The sequence below is a fragment of the Amblyomma mixtum genome, chromosome 9 (genome assembly GCF_055824585.1).
Source record: "Amblyomma mixtum isolate Tamu chromosome 9, ASM5582458v1, whole genome shotgun sequence".
Lineage (NCBI taxonomy): Eukaryota > Metazoa > Arthropoda > Arachnida > Ixodida > Ixodidae > Amblyomma > Amblyomma mixtum.
The window spans coordinates 87,093,000-87,116,567 of NC_143020.1; the positions used below are offsets into that span (position 1 = coordinate 87,093,000).

Below are 23,568 nucleotides of genomic sequence, written 5' to 3' on the forward strand. Positions count from 1 at the left end.
TTGATGCCACAGCCATCGTTAAGCTGTTGAAGCCGAAAAAGCATGGCAGAAATATAAGATTATAAATTATTAAGCAGTCGTAGGCAAACAGTGCATGGTGATTGATGCATAGTAGTGTCTTCCACATCATTGTACAGAAGAAAACATGCCACCAAAATTAGGTGTTTATAATCGAAGCTCCGCCTACATTCACGGCCGCCGCACAGATTTCCTCCACGACAAAAAATAGTCCGTTGTTAAAACCTTTCTTCTTACCTAAACAAAAAACTAATCACAAGAAAAAATTATAAGGGCTAGAATTTTGATAACTGGCAGGTTTTGTTTATTAATGCGATTGGCTAGCTGTGCGATACAGTACGCCGCAACCCGAGGCCCAGTGTCAGAAAAACTGCTGTTTTTCAAGTTGTATCCCTCTTTATAATACAGCAAAACTGAAAGCATGATCCAGCCAGATTTTTCTTTTTTGTTTTATGTTAATCAATATTGTTTCATCACTATTGCCCTGGGTTCTACCGAAAAAAAAAGCTATATGAATAGCTCATGGCGGTCAGATCCATGTAATGGTGACCAAGGATCATGTGCTTTTTTATTTATTTATTTTTTAATATATACTGCTAGTTGCAGGGACATTACAGGGTGCGTTCGAAACCCAAACGCAATATACACCTCAGAAGGAGTTGTCGCAACTCATTTCCACTGTAAAATGCCACAAACAAGAGAACATAGTTCAGCGCAAACACACTAAACACCAAATGCTAACAACAGCGGGCAGTGTAGGGAAAGTGATGCGATTTAGAGACACAGGCACCCTTGAGTCAAGTGTGAAATAACAAAACAGTGAACTTTCAAAATGGTGCAAGGTGAAGTATCCTGCACTCCCACCTTTCCTTAGTTTTTGGCTCATGCAGAATTACGGGATTCAGTGAAACAATGAAAAACCAATTTCTAAGCATAACAACACAAACAACAAGACAAAAGCGTGAACAGAATACGATGAGTTTAAGGGGACTAGGACAACAGGATCAAGCCGCCTATAGTCGTTGTACGTCAAGGCGCTTTCAGTGCATCATAATGTGCATACGGGTCAGCGCACTGAATTCGAATGCAGCAGGGAGAAGAATTAAAGCAGTCACGACTGACTGAGAACTTGCGCTATTGAAAAATTCGTGCAGGTCTTTCACATTACTGTTCTTTAGAAACTGAAGTGAAGAAGAGAAGATCACTGCACGTCAAGCAAATGCGTTTTTTTTGCCCGCTTTAATGTCTCTGGATATCAGTTCTTCTGTACAGCCTTTCTCTCTCTTACTGTGAGTGTGTGTGTGTGCCTGTGTGAGCGCGCGCCTTTTTTTTTTTTGCTGAAAATCGCCCGATTTACGTGCTCATTGAAAGCAAACTATTTTTTCGCCCTGGAGTGTATATCGGCCCTGAGGGATCGCAACGCCACTAGGCTTAGTTGTGCGTCCTTAGGGTTCTTTAAAGTATCCTTCTCAATTGCTCCCTAATAATTGCATAGCATGAGTAAGGCTTTCAGTGGGCTAGCTGTTGTAACTTGCGAGAACGTTTCCACAGGGTAGTTGGTGCATTACTAGAATTTGTTGTTAGGGCAGAAAGGCAGCACAGGAAGGAACGATTATGACACGTCAGAGCACCAACTAATAATTTATGTTTTTATTTTTCAGACCACTTTCTTCTATGCATCAGCTGCTCGTATACTGACAAAGTGAAAGAAAATAATTCCCTCCAAACCTCCTCGTGGGATAATGGGATCTAAGTCGAATTGACATGTTCGTGAGTGAATTCTTTTCTCTCAGTTTGTTGATACGAACATGTTGTGTATAAAAGCAAGTGGTCTGGCTATAAAAACCTGAGTTGTAAACGCTCTGCCCTGTAAAGTTCCTTCCTTCTTGTGCTGTCTTTCTGTGCTAAAAGCTACTTTTTGCAATAATTCACGGCTGGTAAAAGTTGCACGAAAAAACACACACAGAACAGGGTGCGACAAGAGCACCTTCGTTTTTGCTTTCCTTGTTTATTTAGACTTTTTTTCCACTGCGGAGGCGTGCCGTGTGCGCATGTGGCTTCTCATATCGGCCATGTCCCGAAAGCCTTTCCCGCAGTGGGGGCAGTGCAGCCTGTATTGGCGGTAATGCACCTCCCGCTCGTGTCTCATGGCGTTGCTGCGTAGCGAGAACCACACCCCGCACTGTGAGCAGGCGTGAGGCCTCTGCCCCGTGTGTGTCAGCAGGTGTCTGATGAGGTCGCCCCTCTTGGTGAACCCCTTTCCGCAGTGGGGACACAGGTGCGATTTAGCCCCGCCATCCACAGAGTGCTGCTCCTTGCGGTGAAGCGACAGATTGGACGTTCGGTTGAAGCGCTGTCCGCAGTCCGCGCACTCATGCGGCCTCTCCCCAGAGTGGACCAGCAGATGGCGGGTGAGGTCATGCCGGCGTGTGAAGCCCTTCCCACACTCCGGGCACACGAAGGGGTGCTCACCAGTGTGGATACGCACATGGGCGGTGACGTGGGATCTGGGTGGGTGACAACGGAAGAAAATTCCAGTGATGCACTTGTCTGCTAAGGTGCAGCGGTGCGAAAGCACTTCTCTTACTGCTGCTGATTATGTTGCTGCGCGTCAGTTTCTTTATGCCTTTGCCATTTCTAAGTCTTGTTTTCGCTCTGACTCCAGTTCTTCCACTTCCGAGGGCGTAGGTGCCATTGCTAGTGTGTCTAGTATGCACACAAAAGTACTAATTAAATAATTATTTCAATAATTAAGCAATTCATATATTTGACTAAATTCTCAACAAATGTTCAAAGTGGATTAAATAAGTAATTTGGCCAATTCTCATCTAATAAATTTATCAGTATGATGACAATGCAATTTAATTGTTTCTTTTATCAATTCAGGTAATAAATAATTCATCGAGACAATTAATTTTCGTTTACATGTTAAGTAATTAACAGAACACCGAAATACTTCAGCCAATTAACTAACCATTAAAATAATCATTTTGTGACTTCATTCATTCTTGTTAATTACATAATTATTCAGTCAACTATTCTATTAATTACCCCTATAACGGATGATATAGTTCGTGCGGACACGCTCTGCGAACAGGCCCTGTACACGACACTCATGAGACAAAAATGCTTTCACATTAAAAGAGAGAAGCTGACATAGTAAGCATCCAAGCCTCACTGACGACGCAGAGGCTAAAAATTAAGATGCCCACAGCAAGAGTGTTGCCATCCGTGGCCGCGGATCCAGTCCTGCCTTTTCCACATGGCCGTTCCACGCATGCGCACCTCCACCAGCTCCAGCCTGAAAACCAACTGCCAGCTCTCACAGCGTATGCTCAGTTCATGTTAGTGATGGTCGCTTGCGACAGATGACGACTGTTCTCAAACATACTCTTGCCACTTAGCAGGCTCTGTTGGAGCCTCTGAACTGGATTCTCGTTTCTTCATCGCCTGTTCTCAACCAGTAGCAATCAAATTTCTGCATTTCCCCAGAGAGCGCCACAATATGTCTAAAAGATGGAGGCGTGCGCAGTATGTTATATATTTTTTTCTGTAATGCCACAGCATCCTGTTGTAACTCTTGTCGAATCGTGCTGTTGCTCCCATCCCCTCCCACCGTTCTTTAATCTAAGTAATGGAGAACACTTATTTGTTGCAAAGCCGTAGGTGCATATATACATATTAGCAGCACCCAAACGAGGCGACCGCCGCGGTGGCTCAGTGGCTATGGTGCTCGGCTGCTGACCCGAAAGACGCGGGTTCGATCCCGGGCGCGGCGGCTGGAATTTCTTTGGAGGAGAAATTCTAGAGGCCCGTGTACTGTGCGATGTCAGTGCACGTTAAAGAACCCCAGGTGGTCGAAATTTCCGGAGCCCTTCACTACGGCGTCTCTCATAGCCTCAGTCGCTTTGGGACGTTAAACCCCATAAACCAAACCAAACCAAACGAGGCGAGTAGTCAAACCTGTCTCACTTGTTATCGCTGGAGTAGGGGCAGTAGATGCAACAGTGCCTTCCCTGTGGCCTCTGTGGGTGCTTGCGCTGCCTGTGTATCTCCAGGTGGTCTTGCTCGGAAAACAACTCTCCACATGTGTCGCAGGAGAAGACCGAGTGCGGATCAAGTTTGTAGTTTCCATCGTCTGAGTGCAGAAACAACAGACAATTAACAGAGAGCTCATGAACGACCTAGCATGAGGTTCCAGCATCAATCTCCAGTCATCAGAAATTCACACATACAGACGCCGCCGCGGTGGCTCAGTGGTTATGGTGCTCGGCTGCTCATCCAAAAGACGCGGGTTCGATCCCGGCTGCGGCGGTTGAATTTCTTTGGAGAAGAAATTCAAGAGGCCCGTGCACTGTGCGATGTCAGTGCACGTTAAGGAACCCCAGGTGGTCGAAATTTTCCGAGCCCTCCACTACGGCGTCCCTCATAGCCTGAGTCGCTTTGGGACATTAAACCCCATAAACCAAACACATACAGATGTGCGCAGAAGAGTTGCTATCGCTTTATTTTCATCGCCTTGTGCAATTTCTTGTGCGAAGTACCACTGGTGCACCTCTGTAGTGGCAAGGACAACTGCATGAATGCCGATCGTTCTTAGAAGCTACTACCATATCTGGTGCTTGCCTCACGGTTCGGCTTTTCCGAAGGTGACAAAAGAGTGGAGGAAATCGGTGTTTATGCGAGTGACAGCGCCGAGGGGAGGTGAGGGTTGGCGGCTACCACCCCGTAAACCTGGCGGACCTTATTAAACATTTGCCCAGCGCTTCCGAGAGACACTGAAGAGGAGGATGTTATTAGATAATCTAGGCCTTGTTAGGCGCTCTCCATGGCAGGCGATATATACCAAGTGTTTCAGGAAAGCACGGCACTGATTAAAAATATAGGTTTCTGAGGTAACAGTATGGCTTCTGTGGCATAGTAACAGCATGTGTGAATAGACATCAGAACAGTGATGAATTGTTTTAACTAGGGAGTTGATGATTTTAATTGTGACAGTTAATTTTCTATTCACATGGCCTTCTCTGCCACGCCTCGATTGGCTCTGCGAAAGCAGCAAGCAGCAGTGAGCGCCACTGACACTTGAGCGTACTCTAAAAAACGGACAAGACGGAAGCCAACAGACACTAAATCCAAGGAGAGTAAGGAACTTTTCTAAATTTGTGATGTTTATCAATGAAAGATTAGTTGGGTAATAATTTTAAATATAATTCATTACAACGCAGAAAAAAAACAACCACACGTCACCGGTTAGATCAGAACACATGGCCTCCGAATTTCGTGTCCGGTGCTCTTCCAATTGTAGAGCCTTAGTTGTCTGTAAATGAAAAACCACTGCCGGTACAGTGCCACACCTAGACAGGTGTTCAGATATGTTTGTAGGCTGGCAGTCCACTGTGTTGCCACATGTTCAATTTTTTTTATTTTACCAAACAGTGCTCTATTTTGTGCTTTTTGTTACAGGGGGAAGAGAGTTGGCATTTACGATGTATTATGATGTTCCTTCCCCAACCTTCTGTTAACAAAAAAATATTACTACCGTATAATTTATTCCACTAACAAATACATTGCAAGCATAGGAGCAAGCCTTGCTGCTATCCACAATTATTTTAAAAAAGAGGGGGATGATGATGTATCGTGGTTTCGATTGACCAAAAGATTACTCGCCTCAGATTGCGCTCAATTAGCGGTGCTGAGTCTATTCAAGGGGCCGCGCTCAGAATAAATGAGGCTCTCTCAATGTCGGTCAGCATCTACGTCCCTGTATCTCTCTTCAGGCCGCTGTCCCGGCGTGCCCCAAGCTGCTTCGGAAACTTCGTGGCGGCCACGCCAACGCAGTTGCTCCCTTCCCTTACAGTGCGTTTCAGGTGTCCACCGAGATGTGAGACAGATACTGCGTGATTTCCTTTCCTAAAAAACCAATTTTCAATTTGCCAATATTCCAACATTGACAGAAACACGCATTTTCCCTTCTGCATATGAAGCAAGAAAGCGGCGTTAAAAAGAAATTGAACTATCTCGGCACTTCACAGTATGTGGCAGTTCTTTGCATACTCACGGACCCGCCATCGCAGCTTGCTGCGGTGCTTCGGGGTGCCGACGTCATGGACAAACACCGCATGAACGTTACGACGTAGAGTGGGACCGTGCGGTGGTCCAGGGACCCAAGGGGGGTCTAAACACACTTGCCATGATAAAGTTTTTCTCTCTCTCTCTCACGGCAGTTGGACTTTGTTGGAGGTTTAGCTAGAGCCAGTTTCGGTTTCGTAAATTCAGGATGCAGTGGTGTCCGTTCTGCAAATTTACAGTAAAGAGTCGTGTGTGTTTTCCGTAATTCTTTTTTTGTTTGTATCTCCATTTGTGCTAGCAATCAGTGATGTCTGTTTTTGTGCACGACTGTGTGCCGTTGATCCTGGCCCCAAAAAAGTTTGGAAAGAGATCCTGCCACGCGCGTGTCGACAGCGATGTAGGAGGGCTAGATCGCTCGTGACACGCACGGAAGTACGTCATAACCACGTGACAACATATTAAACAAAAGGGCGCATACACTCGACAAACTTTTAGAATATTCAGTTACAGCTTAAATACTCGCCTGTAATAATACAACTGTTAGGTTTTGTTCTTATATTTAGTTGAAATGTTTTTAAAATTTTTTTAAAGCGCATGAGTTCAGGCGACTCGGCGACCATGGCGTGAGGTGGAGTTCACACACATGAACGAATTTCGTCTAGGCCGTCGGCACGAAGGCATTTAGTTCGTCCATACATTTATACTCTATGTTGAGCAAGCGTACACGACAGCATACCCCATACCGTGCTTTTACCCATGTTTTTACCTCCCTGTCGGACTTGGACTTAGAGGGCACCTGAACAGTGCAAGAGAACAGGTAAAGGAGGGAGTGAAAGAAGAAATGAAGAAAGAGAAAATTTAAAATTGGTTTTTGAGGAAAGGAAATGGGCAGTAGGCTCACATCTCTGGGGACACCTGAAGAGTGCAAGAGAACAGGTAAAGGAGGGAGAGAAAGAAGTGAAGAAAGAGGAAATTGAAAATTGTTTTTTGAGGAAAGGATTAATGGGCAGTAGGCTCACATCTCTGGGGACACCTGAAGAGTGCAAGAGAACAGGTAAAGGAGGGAGAGAAAGAAGTGAAGAAAGAGGAAATTGAAAATTGGTTTTTGAGGAAAGGAAATGGGCAGTAGGCTCACATCTCTGGGGACACCTGAAGAGTGCAAGAGAACAGGTAAAGGAGGGAGAGAAAGAAGTGAAGAAAGAGGAAATTGAAAATTGGTTTTTGAGGAAAGGAAATGGGCAGTAGGCTCACACCTCTGGGGACACCTGAACAGTGCAAAAAAAAAACAGATAAAGGAGGGAGAGAAAGAAGTGAAGAAAGAGGAAATTGAAAATTGGTTTTTGAGGAAAGGAAATGGGCAGTAGGCTCACATCTCTGGGGACACCTGAACTGTGCAAGAAAACAGATAAAGGAGGGAGAGAAAGAAGTGAAGAAAGAGGAAATTGAAAATTGGTTTTTGAGGAAAGGAAATGGGCAGTAGGCTCACACCTCTGGGGACACCTGAACTGTGCAAGAAAACAGATAAAGGAGGGAGAGAAAGAAGTGAAGAAAGAGGAAATTGAAAATTGGTTTTTGAGGAAAGGAAATGGGCAGTAGGCTCACATCTCTGGGGACACCTGAACAGTGCAAGAGAAGAGATAAAGGAGGGAGTGAAAGAAGAAATGAAGAAAGAGGAAACAGAAAATTGTTTTTTGAGGAAAGGAAATGGGCAGTAGGCTCACATCTCTGGGGACACCTGAACTGTGCAAGAAAACAGATAAAGGAGGGAGAGAAAGAAGTGAAGAAAGAGGAAATTGAAAATTGGTTTTTGAGGAAAGGAAATGGGCAGTAGGCTCACACCTCTGGGGACACCTGAACTGTGCAAGAAAACAGATAAAGGAGGGAGAGAAAGAAGTGAAGAAAGAGGAAATTGAAAATTGGTTTTTGAAAAAAGGAAATGGGCAGTAGGCTCACACCTCTGGGGACACCTGAACTGTGCAAGAGAAGAGATAAAGGAGGGAGTGAAAGAAGAAATGAAGAAAGAGGAAACTGAAAATTGTTTTTTGAGGAAAGGAAATCGGCAGTAGGCTCACACCTCTGGGGACACCTGAACAGTGCAAGAAAACAGATAAAGGAGGGAGAGAAAGAAGTGAAGAAAGAGGAAATTGAAAATTGGTTTTTGAGGAAAGGAAATGGGCAGTAGGCTCACACCTCTGGGGACACCTGAACAGTGGAAAAAAAACAGATAAAGGAGGGAGAGAAAGAAGTGAAGAAAGAGGAAATTGAAAATTGGTTTTTGAGGAAAGGAAATGGGCAGTAGGCTCACACCTCTGGGGACACCTGAACTGTGCAAGAAAACAGATAAAGGAGGGAGAGAAAGAAGCGAAGAAAGAGGAAATTGAAAATTGGTTTTTGAGGAAAGGAAATGGGCAGTAGGCTCACATCTCTGGGGACACCTGAACTGTGCAAGAAAACAGATAAAGGAGGGAGAGAAAGAAGTGAAGAAAGAGGAAATTGAAAATTGGTTTTTGAGGAAAGGAAATGGCCAGTAGGCTCACACCTCTGGGGACACCTGAACTGTGCAAGAAAACAGATAAAGGAGGGAGAGAAAGAAGTGAAGAAAGAGGAAATTGAAAATTGGTTTTTGAAAAAAGGAAATGGGCAGTAGGCTCACACCTCTGGGGACACCTGAACTGTGCAAGAGAAGAGATAAAGGAGGGAGTGAAAGAAGAAATGAAGAAAGAGGAAACTGAAAATTGTTTTTTGAGGAAAGGAAATCGGCAGTAGGCTCACACCTCTGGGGACACCTGAACAGTGCAAGAAAACAGATAAAGGAGGGAGAGAAAGAAGTGAAGAAAGAGGAAATTGAAAATTGGTTTTTGAGGAAAGGAAATGGGCAGTAGGCTCACACCTCTGGGGACACCTGAACTGTGCAAGAGAAGAGATAAAGGAGGGAGTGAAAGAAGAAATGAAGAAAGAGGAAACTGAAAATTGTTTTTTGAGGAAAGGAAATCGGCAGTAGGCTCACACCTCTGGGGACACCTGAACAGTGCAAGAAAACAGATAAAGGAGGGAGAGAAAGAAGTGAAGAAAGAGGAAATTGAAAATTGGTTTTTGAGGAAAGGAAATGGGCAGTAGGCTCACACCTCTGGGGACACCTGAACTGTGCAAGAAAACAGATAAAGGAGGGAGAGAAAGAAGTGAAGAAAGAGGAAATTGAAAATTGGTTTTTGAGGAAAGGAAATGGGCAGTAGGCTCACACCTCTGGGGACACCTGAACTGTGCAAGAGAAGAGATAAAGGAGGGAGTGAAAGAAGAAATGAAGAAAGAGGAAACTGAAAATTGTTTTTTGAGGAAAGGAAATCGGCAGTAGGCTCACACCTCTGGGGACACCTGAACAGTGCAAGAAAACAGATAAAGGAGGGAGAGAAAGAAGTGAAGAAAGAGGAAATTGAAAATTGGTTTTTGAGGAAAGGAAATGGGCAGTAGGCTCACACCTCTGGGGACACCTGAACAGTGCAAGAAAACAGATAAAGGAGGGAGAGAAAGAAGTGAAGAAAGAGGAAATTGAAAATTGGTTTTTGAGGAAAGGAAATGGCCAGTAGGCTCACACCTCTGGGGACACCTGAACTGTGCAAGAAAACAGATAAAGGAGGGAGAGAAAGAAGTGAAGAAAGAGGAAATTGAAAATTGGTTTTTGAAAAAAGGAAATGGGCAGTAGGCTCACACCTCTGGGGACACCTGAACTGTGCAAGAGAAGAGATAAAGGAGGGAGTGAAAGAAGAAATGAAGAAAGAGGAAACTGAAAATTGTTTTTTGAGGAAAGGAAATCGGCAGTAGGCTCACACCTCTGGGGACACCTGAACAGTGCAAGAAAACAGATAAAGGAGGGAGAGAAAGAAGTGAAGAAAGAGGAAATTGAAAATTGGTTTTTGAGGAAAGGAAATGGGCAGTAGGCTCACATCTCTGGGGACACCTGAACAGTGCAAGAGAAGAGATAAAGGAGGGAGTGAAAGAAGAAATGAAGAAAGAGGAAACTGAAAATTGTTTTTTGAGGAAAGGAAATCGGCAGTAGGCTCACACCTCTGGGGACACCTGAACAGTGCAAGAAAACAGATAAAGGAGGGAGAGAAAGAAGTGAAGAAAGAGGAAATTGAAAATTGGTTTTTGAGGAAAGGAAATGGGAAGTAGGCTCACACCTCTGGGGACACCTGAACTGTGCAAGAAAACAGATAAAGGAGGGAGAGAAAGAAGTGAAGAAAGAGGAAATTGAAAATTGGTTTTTGAGGAAAGGAAATGGCCAGTAGGCTCACATCTCTGGGGACACCTGAACAGTGCAAGGGAACAGGTAAAGGAGGGAGAGAAAGAAGTGAAGAAAGAGGAAATTGAAAATTGGTTTTTGAGGAAAGGAAATGGGCAGTAGGCTCACACCTCTGGGGACACCTGAACTGTGCAAGAAAACAGATAAAGGAGGGAGAGAAAGAAGTGAAGAAAGAGGAAATTGAAAATTGGTTTTTGAAAAAAGGAAATGGGCAGTAGGCTCACACCTCTGGGGACACCTGAACTGTGCAAGAGAAGAGATAAAGGAGGGAGTGAAAGAAGAAATGAAGAAAGAGGAAACTGAAAATTGTTTTTTGAGGAAAGGAAATCGGCAGTAGGCTCACACCTCTGGGGACACCTGAACAGTGCAAGAAAACAGATAAAGGAGGGAGAGAAAGAAGTGAAGAAAGAGGAAATTGAAAATTGGTTTTTGAGGAAAGGAAATGGGCAGTAGGCTCACACCTCTGGGGACACCTGAACAGTGGAAAAAAACAGATAAAGGAGGGAGAGAAAGAAGTGAAGAAAGAGGAAATTGAAAATTGGTTTTTGAGGAAAGGAAATGGGCAGTAGGCTCACACCTCTGGGGACACCTGAACTGTGCAAGAAAACAGATAAAGGAGGGAGAGAAAGAAGCGAAGAAAGAGGAAATTGAAAATTGGTTTTTGAGGAAAGGAAATGGGCAGTAGGCTCACATCTCTGGGGACACCTGAACTGTGCAAGAAAACAGATAAAGGAGGGAGAGAAAGAAGTGAAGAAAGAGGAAATTGAAAATTGGTTTTTGAGGAAAGGAAATGGCCAGTAGGCTCACACCTCTGGGGACACCTGAACTGTGCAAGAAAACAGATAAAGGAGGGAGAGAAAGAAGTGAAGAAAGAGGAAATTGAAAATTGGTTTTTGAAAAAAGGAAATGGGCAGTAGGCTCACACCTCTGGGGACACCTGAACTGTGCAAGAGAAGAGATAAAGGAGGGAGTGAAAGAAGAAATGAAGAAAGAGGAAACTGAAAATTGTTTTTTGTGGAAAGGAAATCGGCAGTAGGCTCACACCTCTGGGGACACCTGAACAGTGCAAGAAAACAGATAAAGGAGGGAGAGAAAGAAGTGAAGAAAGAGGAAATTGAAAATTGGTTTTTGAGGAAAGGAAATGGGCAGTAGGCTCACACCTCTGGGGACACCTGAACTGTGCAAGAGAAGAGATAAAGGAGGGAGTGAAAGAAGAAATGAAGAAAGAGGAAACTGAAAATTGTTTTTTGAGGAAAGGAAATCGGCAGTAGGCTCACACCTCTGGGGACACCTGAACAGTGCAAGAAAACAGATAAAGGAGGGAGAGAAAGAAGTGAAGAAAGAGGAAATTGAAAATTGGTTTTTGAGGAAAGGAAATGGGCAGTAGGCTCACACCTCTGGGGACACCTGAACTGTGCAAGAAAACAGATAAAGGAGGGAGAGAAAGAAGTGAAGAAAGAGGAAATTGAAAATTGGTTTTTGAGGAAAGGAAATGGGCAGTAGGCTCACACCTCTGGGGACACCTGAACTGTGCAAGAGAAGAGATAAAGGAGGGAGTGAAAGAAGAAATGAAGAAAGAGGAAACTGAAAATTGTTTTTTGAGGAAAGGAAATCGGCAGTAGGCTCACACCTCTGGGGACACCTGAACAGTGCAAGAAAACAGATAAAGGAGGGAGAGAAAGAAGTGAAGAAAGAGGAAATTGAAAATTGGTTTTTGAGGAAAGGAAATGGGCAGTAGGCTCACACCTCTGGGGACACCTGAACAGTGCAAGAAAACAGATAAAGGAGGGAGAGAAAGAAGTGAAGAAAGAGGAAATTGAAAATTGGTTTTTGAGGAAAGGAAATGGCCAGTAGGCTCACACCTCTGGGGACACCTGAACTGTGCAAGAAAACAGATAAAGGAGGGAGAGAAAGAAGTGAAGAAAGAGGAAATTGAAAATTGGTTTTTGAAAAAAGGAAATGGGCAGTAGGCTCACACCTCTGGGGACACCTGAACTGTGCAAGAGAAGAGATAAAGGAGGGAGTGAAAGAAGAAATGAAGAAAGAGGAAACTGAAAATTGTTTTTTGAGGAAAGGAAATCGGCAGTAGGCTCACACCTCTGGGGACACCTGAACAGTGCAAGAAAACAGATAAAGGAGGGAGAGAAAGAAGTGAAGAAAGAGGAAATTGAAAATTGGTTTTTGAGGAAAGGAAATGGGCAGTAGGCTCACATCTCTGGGGACACCTGAACAGTGCAAGAGAAGAGATAAAGGAGGGAGTGAAAGAAGAAATGAAGAAAGAGGAAACTGAAAATTGTTTTTTGAGGAAAGGAAATCGGCAGTAGGCTCACACCTCTGGGGACACCTGAACAGTGCAAGAAAACAGATAAAGGAGGGAGAGAAAGAAGTGAAGAAAGAGGAAATTGAAAATTGGTTTTTGAGGAAAGGAAATGGGAAGTAGGCTCACACCTCTGGGGGCACCTGAACTGTGCAAGAAAACAGATAAAGGAGGGAGAGAAAGAAGTGAAGAAAGAGGAAATTGAAAATTGGTTATTGAGGAAAGGAAATGGCCAGTAGGCTCACACCTCTGGGGACACCTGAACTGTGCAAGAAAACAGATAAAGGAGGGAGAGAAAGAAGTGAAGAAAGAGGAAATTGAAAATTGGTTTTTGAAAAAAGGAAATGGGCAGTAGGCTCACACCTCTGTGGACACCTGAACTGTGCAAGAAAACAGATAAAGGAGGGAGAGAAAGAAGTGAAGAAAGAGGAAATTGAAAATTGGTTTTTGAGGAAAGGAAATGGGCAGTAGGCTCACACCTCTGGGGACACCTGAACTGTGCAAGAAAACAGATAAAGGAGGGAGAGAAAGAAGCGAAGAAAGAGGAAATTGAAAATTGGTTTTTGAGGAAAGGAAATGGGCAGTAGGCTCACATCTCTGGGGACACCTGAACAGTGCAAGAGAAGAGATAAAGGAGGGAGTGAAAGAAGAAATGAAGAAAGAGGAAACTGAAAATTGTTTTTTGAGGAAAGGAAATGGGCAGTAGGCTCACATCTCTGGGGACACCTGAACAGTGCAAGGGAACAGGTAAAGGAGGGAGTGAAAGAAGAAATGAAGAAACAGGAAATTGAACTTTTTTTTTTTTGAGGAAAGGATGGCAGTAGGCTCACATCTCTGGGGACACCTAAACAGTGCAATAGAACATATAAAGGAGGGAGTGAAAGAAGAAATGAAGAAACAGGGAATTGAAAATTGGTTTTTGAGGAAAGGAAATGGGCAGTAGGCTCACATCTCTGGTGACACCTCAACAGTGCAAGAGAACAGGTAGAGGGGGATTTAAAGATGAAATGAAGAAAGAGAAAACTGAAAATTGTTTTTTGAGGAAAGGAAATGGGCAGTAGGCTCACACCTCTGGGGACACCTGAACTGCCCCACATGAGAAGGGATAAAGGAAAGAGGGAGGGAATAAATGAAGAAAGAGAAAATTGAAAAATTGGCTTTTGAGGAAAGCATCCTAAGGGAAGGGAGGAAGGTGTGAGTGAAAGAAGAAAGTGAGAAAGAGGTGCCACATGGTGCCAGCAGGGGTGGCTGTGTTGTGTTACGTAGAGGACAACTGTGGTATTAGTTGTGACACCGGGGGGGGGGGGGGGGATGTCAGGTGTCTGTCTGTGGGTGGTACAGAAATAAACACTTCTACATACTGACGAGTGAGTGGTCATTGAAATTGGGGGGGGGGGTGTGGTACTATACACGACATAGATATAAAAGACAAGTATAATCATGGTGAACTTAGTGGAACCAAACTCAAACAGCATCGCTGTGTCATCATTCTTACGGAGCCTGTAATCTGGCTTAGTTTTTTTCTTCAGCTTTCCGAAGAGTCTTTCCACCAACCAAGCAACATTCTTCTCTTAAATTTGGCACTACAGGCATACTGAAGTGACTATAAGAGCTGCAAAATAAGTCATATGAGCACAGAATATTTGGCCCTGGTACTCAGCTAAAGTGCCTTAGAACACAGATGTTTCAGGAGCTTTCTTTGGTCTGCTCTATCCTTTCGAAGGACAACGAAGATGAGGAAATTAAGTGTTCCCATGCAGTTCTGTGCTCTTCTCATGGCACTGGTCACCCACTATACATAACACTTAAAAACGCGAATGTGTGTAAATGCGTCCCTACTCTCCTATGGAGGGATTGTACTTCATCAGACGCAAGACTAACTTGAGCTCCCTAGATATTCTAAAAAAAATAAAATTGTAAACCACGTGACTTAACATCCCTCAGTGACACGTTAGCTATTAGGAACACCATAGCTGTGGACACAAGTTTAATTTCGACCAGCTGGGGTTCTTTAGGGTGCACGTGCGATGCACAGGAATTGAGGATTTCTGAATTTCTCCTTGACTCAAATCCTACCGACCTAGCCAAGTGGCACGGTAAGGCCGCTGACCCAGTGGTTCAAATTAGAGGAGTAGATAGAACAGCAGCAGGAAAAAAGAATTTTGCGAAAAGGACTCAAGAAAGAAAAGAAACTTGCAAAGACAAAGCTTGGAAAATGTGGTACATAGCTTTTCCTTGTTAATACCCTACAAGAATCTCCTCGAGCATTTCGAAAAACAGAACCCAAAGCTATCTGCACCCAGTTTACACATTTTACATCAGCACATACATCCTCATATGTGCAGCCAAGGTACGCAATGCACCATTTTCAACTGCAGTTCTCACTTTGTCAGACAAGAAATAATGATCAACATAGACGTAAAAGCATAGGGTTTTCACATAGTTCACCTGAATAGACGTGCAAAGGCATGTGTTTAGCATGATTGGCTCATGGTCTTGCTTTGCTGGGTCGTCAGCAAGTCTGGCAAGGATATCAGACTAGGTAAGCTCTGATAGAGGCTTTAGGTGATCCGATCTATGCACACTTGAAGGCTGATGAAGATGACAATGTGCAATGCAGAGTGCAAGAGTGTGTTGCAGTTTAGCATGAAGCATGATCGGCTGTGGCGATAGCATAGTACCCTAGAGCATTGGCCAGCCAAGCTGATCTGTTTGCGCCGCTGCAGGTTCAAATTCCAGTTGCAGCAATATCTATTTTATTATTTATTTCACACACAACAAACTTAATATGGTGTCACTGTTGCTAGGCAACAGCTCAAGACCAAAAGATCGGTTGACAAGATTCATAGTCGGGGTTGGTGAGCGCATGAGAACGCGCAAAGGATCAGTAAGAGGCTGCCTTCGTTTGAAAAACAAAAGTCGAATAGAAAGGCTTTTATTCCAGGCCGCACCGCTGGAGAGCTTATTTACAGAAACATGTGCAGATATGCGCCTTCCTTTATGTGACAGTAACCAATGAAAGCCAGACAAGTGTTCTGGCTCCAGAGCAATTCAGATCTTTCGTATTGGAAGGCATCACGGAATTTTCATAACCACCCAAAAAAAAACAATTTTGAGAGACGGGCACAGGGAACTTTCTTTGCTTTCAATAGCTTGAAGCATCACAGCAGCATCGAGCACAGCGCAGCATCGAAGCCCTGTATGCAGTTAGAAATTGCACTCCATGAAATTGCTATACACGCCAAATACTCTGAGATCCTGCATGATAATTCTTTCACCCCTGTGGAACAGTGGGAGCCAAGTTAGTCGAGACAGCCTGATGATGACTGTGGCTTTGTCCTTTGAATCAGGTGAGCACAGATGGTGTGGTGCCCAGCCAGAGTACACAAACACATGCACACACATCTAGTCACTCCCTACACAGAATGCATGCACACGCATGAACACACACATACAACTGGAACAGCAATGACAACAGCACATCGTAAGCTTGCTGGCCATTTCATTGACTGCTTCCTCATGACACCCCAAACCAGTTTTTTAGAGGTGCTCCTAGTATCATCTGTACACAGCACCCAGCAAGGTGCTTCTCGATGGTCTCCACTGGGGCTCGGATATTATGTTTGCTGCTGTGATCGCGATCCAGTACCTCTAGCTGGGTGGGAAATAGAGACCCAGACGCCTGTAGAATTTGTCATCTGTGGTGGACTAGAAAGGCCTTGGCAGGATAAAGCCAAGTGTTCCGCAGTTTTGACTGCTTGCCCACACATTCAGCATAGCGTGCTCTCCACTGTCTGATGAAATCGGTGCCACGGCAGGTAAGGGCAGCCTGTCGGTAGCCTTATGAAGGTCGTAACGGATTTTCAGCGAACATCTCCACTCCCAGACATCGGAACTACAAACTCTGGGCGAAGGACTTATTTTCCAAGGTTAATTCTTAATCCGCCGTGCTGGTTCCAGCCGAACAGAACACCACAGTCTTCTTAGAACTGAGCCATGGGTTCAGACGAGTGACCTCATAATGGCAGTTGTTTAGCAGCAATTGAAAATCCTTTGGGGGGTATTCCGCAGGCAGTACTAGATCGTCCGCGAAGGCTTTACCCGGCAGTCAGCAGTCGTCATCCATGCCAGCTGAGACGGAAACCAGCTGCGACCTAAGCAGCTCTCGCTAGATGCTCGCCATATACAATATACGAATGGCGACAACAGACACACTTGGTGCCGACCTTTCTTCAGTGCGATGGGGCCGATCGAGGACCCGAAGTGCGCGACGACCATGTTTCCTCACACAGACGTAGAATGTCGGCCAGCAGAAGCTCCAGAGCCCCCAGGTCCGAGTCCGACAGTGAGGTAAAAACATGTGTAAAAGCACGGCATGGGGAACGCAGTCGTGTACGCTTGCTCGACATCGAGTATAACCGTATGGGCGAACTAAATGCCTTCGAGCCAATGGCCTGGACGAAATTCGTTCATGTGAGCAAACTCCGCTTCACACCATGGCCACCGCCTCGCCTGAACTCATGCACTCAAAACATTTCAACTAAATATAAGAACAAAACCTAGCAGTTGTATTATTACAGGTGAGTATTTAAGCTGTAGCTGAATATTCTAAAAGTTTATGTCGACTGTATGCGCACTTTTGTTTAAATATGTTGTCACGTGGTTATGATATACTTCCATGCGTGTCACGAGCGATCTAGCCCCCCTACCTCGCGGTTGACACATGCGTGTCAGGGGCCTCTTTCAATTTATGCACAGCTGTTTTCTTTGAAAATTGCATCAATCTGGTAGGCATGAAATGTATTGATTGCGGGAAACTACAAGCAAGATGTATTTTCAAACAAACAGCTCAGAAGGAAGGCAGTGAAAAAAAAAATTTAGGGGGCACTTTGACTCTCTGAAGTGGTGCAAGGCGAAAGCGTTTCCTGGTGCAGTTCTTTAGTTATTTTTTATTTATCATATTTTATTTGTCTTATTTTTTATTTCCGTTTCTTTTTTATTTCATATTTATTTTTCATATTTGATTTTTACTTTTTTGTTTCTTTTTAATTTTTGTTTTTATTTTTTTTTACTTACGTGGCAGTGAAAAAAGAAAGAGGGACCGTAATGAAGAAACTGAAATTGTATTTGAGGAAAGGTAATTTCGCAGAAACTGTCTCACATATCTCGGTGGACACCCGTCAAAACGCGGACACATCTGTTGACACGGCTGCCGACACGACACACGGACGCAGACACGGCTGCCGACACGGATTGCTAACGACAGCATGAGGCATTAAAGGCTTTCGCCTTAATAGTTCACTCACCCAGCTTCAGCTCGCAGCTCTCTTTGATGTTCGCGTACCGCGATTTCTCCGAAAGGCTCTGCCATTCTCCGTCCGTGAAATCTTGACGAATTTCTGCAAAGTCGTCTTCGTTCGCCATCTCTATCAAAGCACGACAGCCTCAGCAAAGATCTCCCTCAACTTCCGTGCGTCAACTGACGCTCGGAAAGGCTCTCGGCTGTTTGAACGCAGAGCGGTTTATGCAAGGAGAATACAGCTTAGGCACGCAGAATCAGTTTAGCTTTCCTATCACGCAACTAGTAATTTTTTGTAAAGGTTTTGTGATAAACTTTGCGTACACTGATCGTGTGTTATGAGCACACGATTACAAATATTTACAAAGCCATTGCAGTGGTTGACGAGGTCCTCATCTGGCCACATTGTCACTCAGGCAACAACGACAACATGAACGACAAAATTGATGTAATCAGTTTATTTTGGCTTTATATTACGGTGGTGGGATGAATGTGGGAGGCCCATTTCGTCGCGTTGTTGTGTCGTAGTATGTTGAGTCTCTGGAATCGCGCCTCGATCTTATTTTCACCGCATGAAACATAGCGCGAGCACCAACCGCGCCGTAGCCACTTGTTTGAACAGCACGCGCATTTTAAGGCGAAAGCCTTTAATGCCTCATGCTGTCCTTAGAAATCCGTGTCGGCAGCCGTGTCTGCGTTCGTGTCAGCAGCCGTGTCCACAGATGTGTCCGCATTTTGACGGGTGTCCACCGAGATATGTGAGACGATTACTGCATAATTTCCTTTCCTCAAATACAATTTTCAGTTTCTTCATTATGGCCCCTCTTTCTTCTTTCACTGCCACTACCTCCCTTCCTGTACGGCGCAGTTAAAGTGTCCACCGAGATGACTGAGAATTACAGCGCCATTTCCTTTCCTCAAAAAGCGTTGCGTTCAAAGGGCAAGGCAGCGCGCTGAAGGTATGGTGGTGTTCCCTGGACTCCCTGGCAGTGCTACAACACGCTGTCTCGTTCCACTCCCAAAGTCAAAGCTTAAGCGCCATTAATTAGCAGTCAATTAATACTGAGTGATTAATCAGTAATCAGTCACTAATTAGTAATCGGTAATTACTTCGTCATCATTTACGTATGACGTCATCCAGTGGTGACGTCACCAGTGTCACATAGGCAAAGTGGTGTGGAAAACGCTTTCGCCTCTAAGCACTTTAGACAGTCAAAGTGCCCCCTGAATTATTTATCAATGGTATTTAGGTTCGAGAGGTGCGGCAGGCCCCTTCAAAATCAGCGCACATAATTTTGCGATGACCGATTCAGCGCTGTCAGCCTGATGCATACGATCCGACGTGGGTGAGTGATTTTTTTCTCAAGTCTGTGCCTCAGTGCCTCAGCTTGGCACAGTGGCTACGACATGTTAAGCTGGTGCTGAGTCATGGAGTCAAACTCAGTGTATTAAAGAATCAATATTATGGCAGTTTTTTTTCTTTTTACTGCACTGTTGAAGAACTATTCAGCTTATATGGCAGTAGCACTTCAGACAGCTTCGAAAGGTACTGCAGTTTCATGTGTGCACTCTTTATTTGTGCATTGCTCTTCAGGTACGTGCGTCGTGAATCGCCAGGTCCCGGTAGGAATTAAGCAGTTCTGTGTGGTCATCTGGTGAGAGGTCTGAATTAACAACTTCACTTGTAGGGACTGTGTAGAGACGTATTTCCGTGTATTGACTGGAGCAGTATGAACTGCAGCCGCTTTTTTGTTGTCGGTTTGCACTTTCCAAGATCGAAAAATCACTCTGGGTCCAAATTGTGAGACGCATTTCTGTGAGCTAACCATTGCCTGTGGCATCTAGCGAAAGGGAGCTGTTTGCATTTTCTCTGCTGTGGATATATTCTTTAAATATAGTTTTACAACTTTCTCAAGTGTAGGCATATTTTCGCTTCCTGAATGCAGGCCACTGAGATGTGTTGATTTGTGGTGTAGATCATGTAGGCAGCTGCAAGTCTCGATATCAGCTAATGCTTTATTCTTTGTTCACTGACTTTCCAGTTCCTTCTCCTGGACTGGTTTCCTGTTAATCACTTTTCAGTCTCCTACACCTTTTCTCTCACGCTGAACACGACGGGAGAGGGATTCATCACTTAGCATAATGGTCGAATCATAGTGCTGGCCCATCATCTTCGCGCATTAGAGATGTGTGCGTTTATGAACTTGATCTTGGAGAAGAAGTATTAACCGCTGAGTTCCACATTACTGAAGATTTTAAAAAAGCTTGTGCATGCATAAAAAATAAAGCAGGCCAGAAGACAAGACATGGAACAGCAGTGCAGTGTGCAAAAACTAACCAATTCTAAACACAGCCCCATACTTTCAACACATGCTGAGGGAAAATGAGGAAAGTATGATGTCGGCAAAAGGGACTCGCTGCATCTTTCTGGACAGACATCCCAAGTTGAATACAATCCATTTGTAATTCAGCTTCAGCAGTTATGCAAGCACTGATGCCACCATACTGTGGGCATTTGGCCCCTCTTTCTCGGCGTATAAGGACACACACGAGGCCCCCACTCGGTGGGTGGTGTTCTGTTGGGGGCGAGTGCACCCTTCTGCACTCAAATGATGGCAACCTTATTGCACATGTTAGGCTGGTCCCAGGATGGCAGCGGATAGAAATCGCACGTGACCCATCCCGCGCTAGATAAGCTGCAAGCAAACAGACTTTTTCAGCCGGAGCATTTTGGATTTTGGCGGTGTTGTCCAGGCGTTTCTCCTGAAGGTGGATTACCGCGTCAGTGAAGGGAACTTTGCGTAAGTCCCCGCTCAAGGATGTCTGTTTTCCGTTTGCTAGGTGAGCACGTCTCATCACCTCACCGTTACGCCAGGTTGCCTGGTGCCTCGGCTGCCCTTTTGAGCTGCCTTTCTGCGTGTGCCTTGCCTTGCCTTCGCTTACTCTTTTTTCTTCTTTACCCAACCGCAGGTTGACGGTGTTTTCACAATCCACAAGACTTGGATTCTTCCTTTTTTTTTGCTGTTTGAATTAAAACAGTTTTTTTACTGTAGTTGCTGGTGGTTCGTCGCACGGAGTGTGGCTCACGAGCCCCCCTGAGCGAAGGCTGAGGTCTTCAATACTTGCTTGAAAAATACAGATTTTGAACAACGAAGGCACTGTAAGGACAACTGTGATTGAAGAGGTACAACACAATGATAAGGACAGTCATCGAATTCTTGTTCCTAAGCCTATAGCCTTGCAATAGGAGAGATTAGGGGCTAATAGGCCTTTGAAGTTGGTCACAGGAAGGCATAATTTTGAATTAAGTCCAAGCGGCCTTCACGACGCAGGCAGTGGGCAGAACAAAAACTACCGCATTGATTACTATACGATCGCTTATGTGGCTGGTTGCACGGAGGCATATTTCTGAACTAAATTCGTTCCATATTTCGGAAATGGATCAAAGAGTTAAGAAACACGTACTACACAGATGAGAGATCCATCAATGCTGATCTTATCCAGACTTTTATTTTTTGTACTGATTGTTTATTCCTTGTCTCATCAATGTGTTCTTATTTATTGTTACTCTTGCACTTAATCTTATTCTTTGCTCCTGGCCTGTGTCATGAAAGTAAGGTGAATGCATTTCAAATATTAAACAGTCTCTTCACTGAATCTGATCAGGTCATTGATGAACTGTGTGCCCAGGTAACATATGTGTAATGTTACTGTGTCGTCATCTTTGACCCAACTATGCCCTCTTCAAAACAATGGCCTCCCCCATATCCCTCTCTATTCTGAGCCACCTGTTGCCTCTTCATTCCTGCAAGCACCCCAGTATAATCTCCTGCTTACCTTACTGTTGGTACCCTCTTGTATATCTGCATTCGCCTGTAATCCGCTGTTACCTAAGGAACTGTCGGTTAATGCCACAGCATGATAGACTGCAATTAGAGCTCACTTTCCTTCGAATAGTAAAGAGATGTGGCCGGTCATGATTTGGTATGCCATGCTGAGAGTCAGTGGAGTAAGTATGCGTCGCAAACATACGTGGAAAGAAATATTAGCAGTGAAATATGCATTGCATCCATGAGCAAGTAAAATAGCTTGAGTCTTTTCAAGCTTTCGCCTTAGACCAAAGCCATCCAAATTTTAGTTTTGCCTCTACATCAATGATTCAAGGCTGATTTTGAGAATCATATTCTAAATAAAGAATAACTGGGGATCGTTTGTAGCGTAAGGTGTTCTTTTTTCTTTGCTTCTTTTGTTGCCCTGTACTCTGTGTGTTTGCAGTATTAGAGTTCCACTGCTTTCTCCGTAAATCTATATGGCACCATTCAGTTCGAGCAGAAATTCTTCCCCATCCTACTTTACTTTGTGGGCATTGTTCTTGTGTTTTCCGATATGAACTTGAATTTGTTCTTAGCAAGACGAAAAGTATCCGCATTTCTGAGCCGGCTTTCTCTATCATACAATGTTTTTCCCCTTCCTCCCTGTTCTTTGCACTGCTTTTCCTCTTTTCAGTAAAGCAGAACCAACAACCTCAATGCTCAACATTTGGGAACAAACCTTAGGAATGTGCCACTGCTCTTGTAATGTGTAGGTAAGTTGTGAGACCATGGTCCTGAGCATAAATGGGCTGGATTCACACACGCATGCTATTAACCATGCTTAATATGCAATATGTGCACTTTTCTTTTTCTCTATGTCCGCTCTTCACCTCCGTCATCCTTTCCTCCTCCTGGTGTAGTTCAGGCGTCCACCCAGGGTGAGGCAGTTTACGTTACCTTTACACTCGTCATAGCTTTCTTCTCCTCACTACAAAGATGACTATAGTTCTTTCAAAATGTCTGCACTGAGCTGAGGGGCCTCCACCACTCTCGTACCCCTGTGCTTTGTTTATCTCTATGTTCCTAATGTGATTCCTGCAATCTTGAGATCAAGTCAGAAACACTAGCGTTCTGTTGGCAAGTGGAACAGGCTAAGCTGCGAGCTTGGCAGTTTACATTAGTGGCTAAAAGAAGGTTGCTCCTTTGGCATTCAGCTTCGGGTTCTGCTTGCTGCTTTAAATTCCTCGTCCTGTCAATCTATTAATTAGTTTCTTCAGCTTTCATTGTTCTGTGTATGACATGTGTACTGCCTTCGAGACCATCAAATGGTGTTGGATGTGGTTTCTGAAATATTTCCTTGGCCATGGTGAAACGAGGTGGGAAACAGAGGCATCTGTGCAAAGCTGTGTGTGGAATGCAGTCGACGTACTCGGCCACTGATCCAGGACACAGTGCTATCATATATACCCATTTGCCAGATATATAAAGTTTGGAGATGGCCCTCAACAAGCACTACAGTGCTTTGTTGACAGTGTGTGGCTCAAAGTAGGTTCTAGGCTCATTATCCTTCTTCCTTGCATCCTGTTTGGCTGTGATTCATCTTCCTGCTGTTTGTGCATTAACTACAGCTTGGCTCTTACCTTTCGAATGGAGCTTTCGAATGGAGCTTGCTAGTTTTGTTTGAAAATAATAATTTTTTATTTTCATTTTAGTCAGCTTTCAAAACAATTGCACATCTATAGAAGGTAAAATT

The 23,568-nt window shown here is 44.3% G+C and overlaps 1 protein-coding gene across 1 annotated transcript; it reads right to left on the minus strand.

Moving 5' to 3' along the window:
- Positions 1 to 1,956: 1,956 nt before the first annotated feature.
- LOC149330014 (zinc finger protein 711-like) lies at positions 1,957 to 18,188 on the minus strand. Its single transcript, XM_089560729.1, has 3 exons — positions 18,011 to 18,188; positions 3,991 to 4,156; positions 1,957 to 2,525 (listed from the first exon to the last, which is right to left on the minus strand). Exons 1-3 carry the CDS (start codon positions 18,126 to 18,128, stop codon positions 2,027 to 2,029), a joined length of 783 nt encoding a protein of 260 aa, XP_089416855.1. The 5' UTR covers positions 18,129 to 18,188; the 3' UTR covers positions 1,957 to 2,026.
- Between the last annotated feature and the right edge of the window lie 5,380 nt (positions 18,189 to 23,568).

Bases quoted from the DNA above. Each gene is read 5' to 3' on its own strand.
- LOC149330014 (XM_089560729.1), bottom strand. From the start codon at position 18,128: ATGGCGAACGAAGACGACTTTGCAGAAATTCGTCAAGATTTCACGGAC. The intron at 4,157-18,010 runs GTGAGTGAACTA...TTCTGCACTCAG, and splicing joins GAGCTGCGAGCTGAAGCTGG to ACGATGGAAACTACAAACTT. The intron at 2,526-3,990 runs GTGAGACAGGTT...TCACCCACCCAG, and splicing joins CCCTACTCCAGCGATAACAA to ATCCCACGTCACCGCCCATG.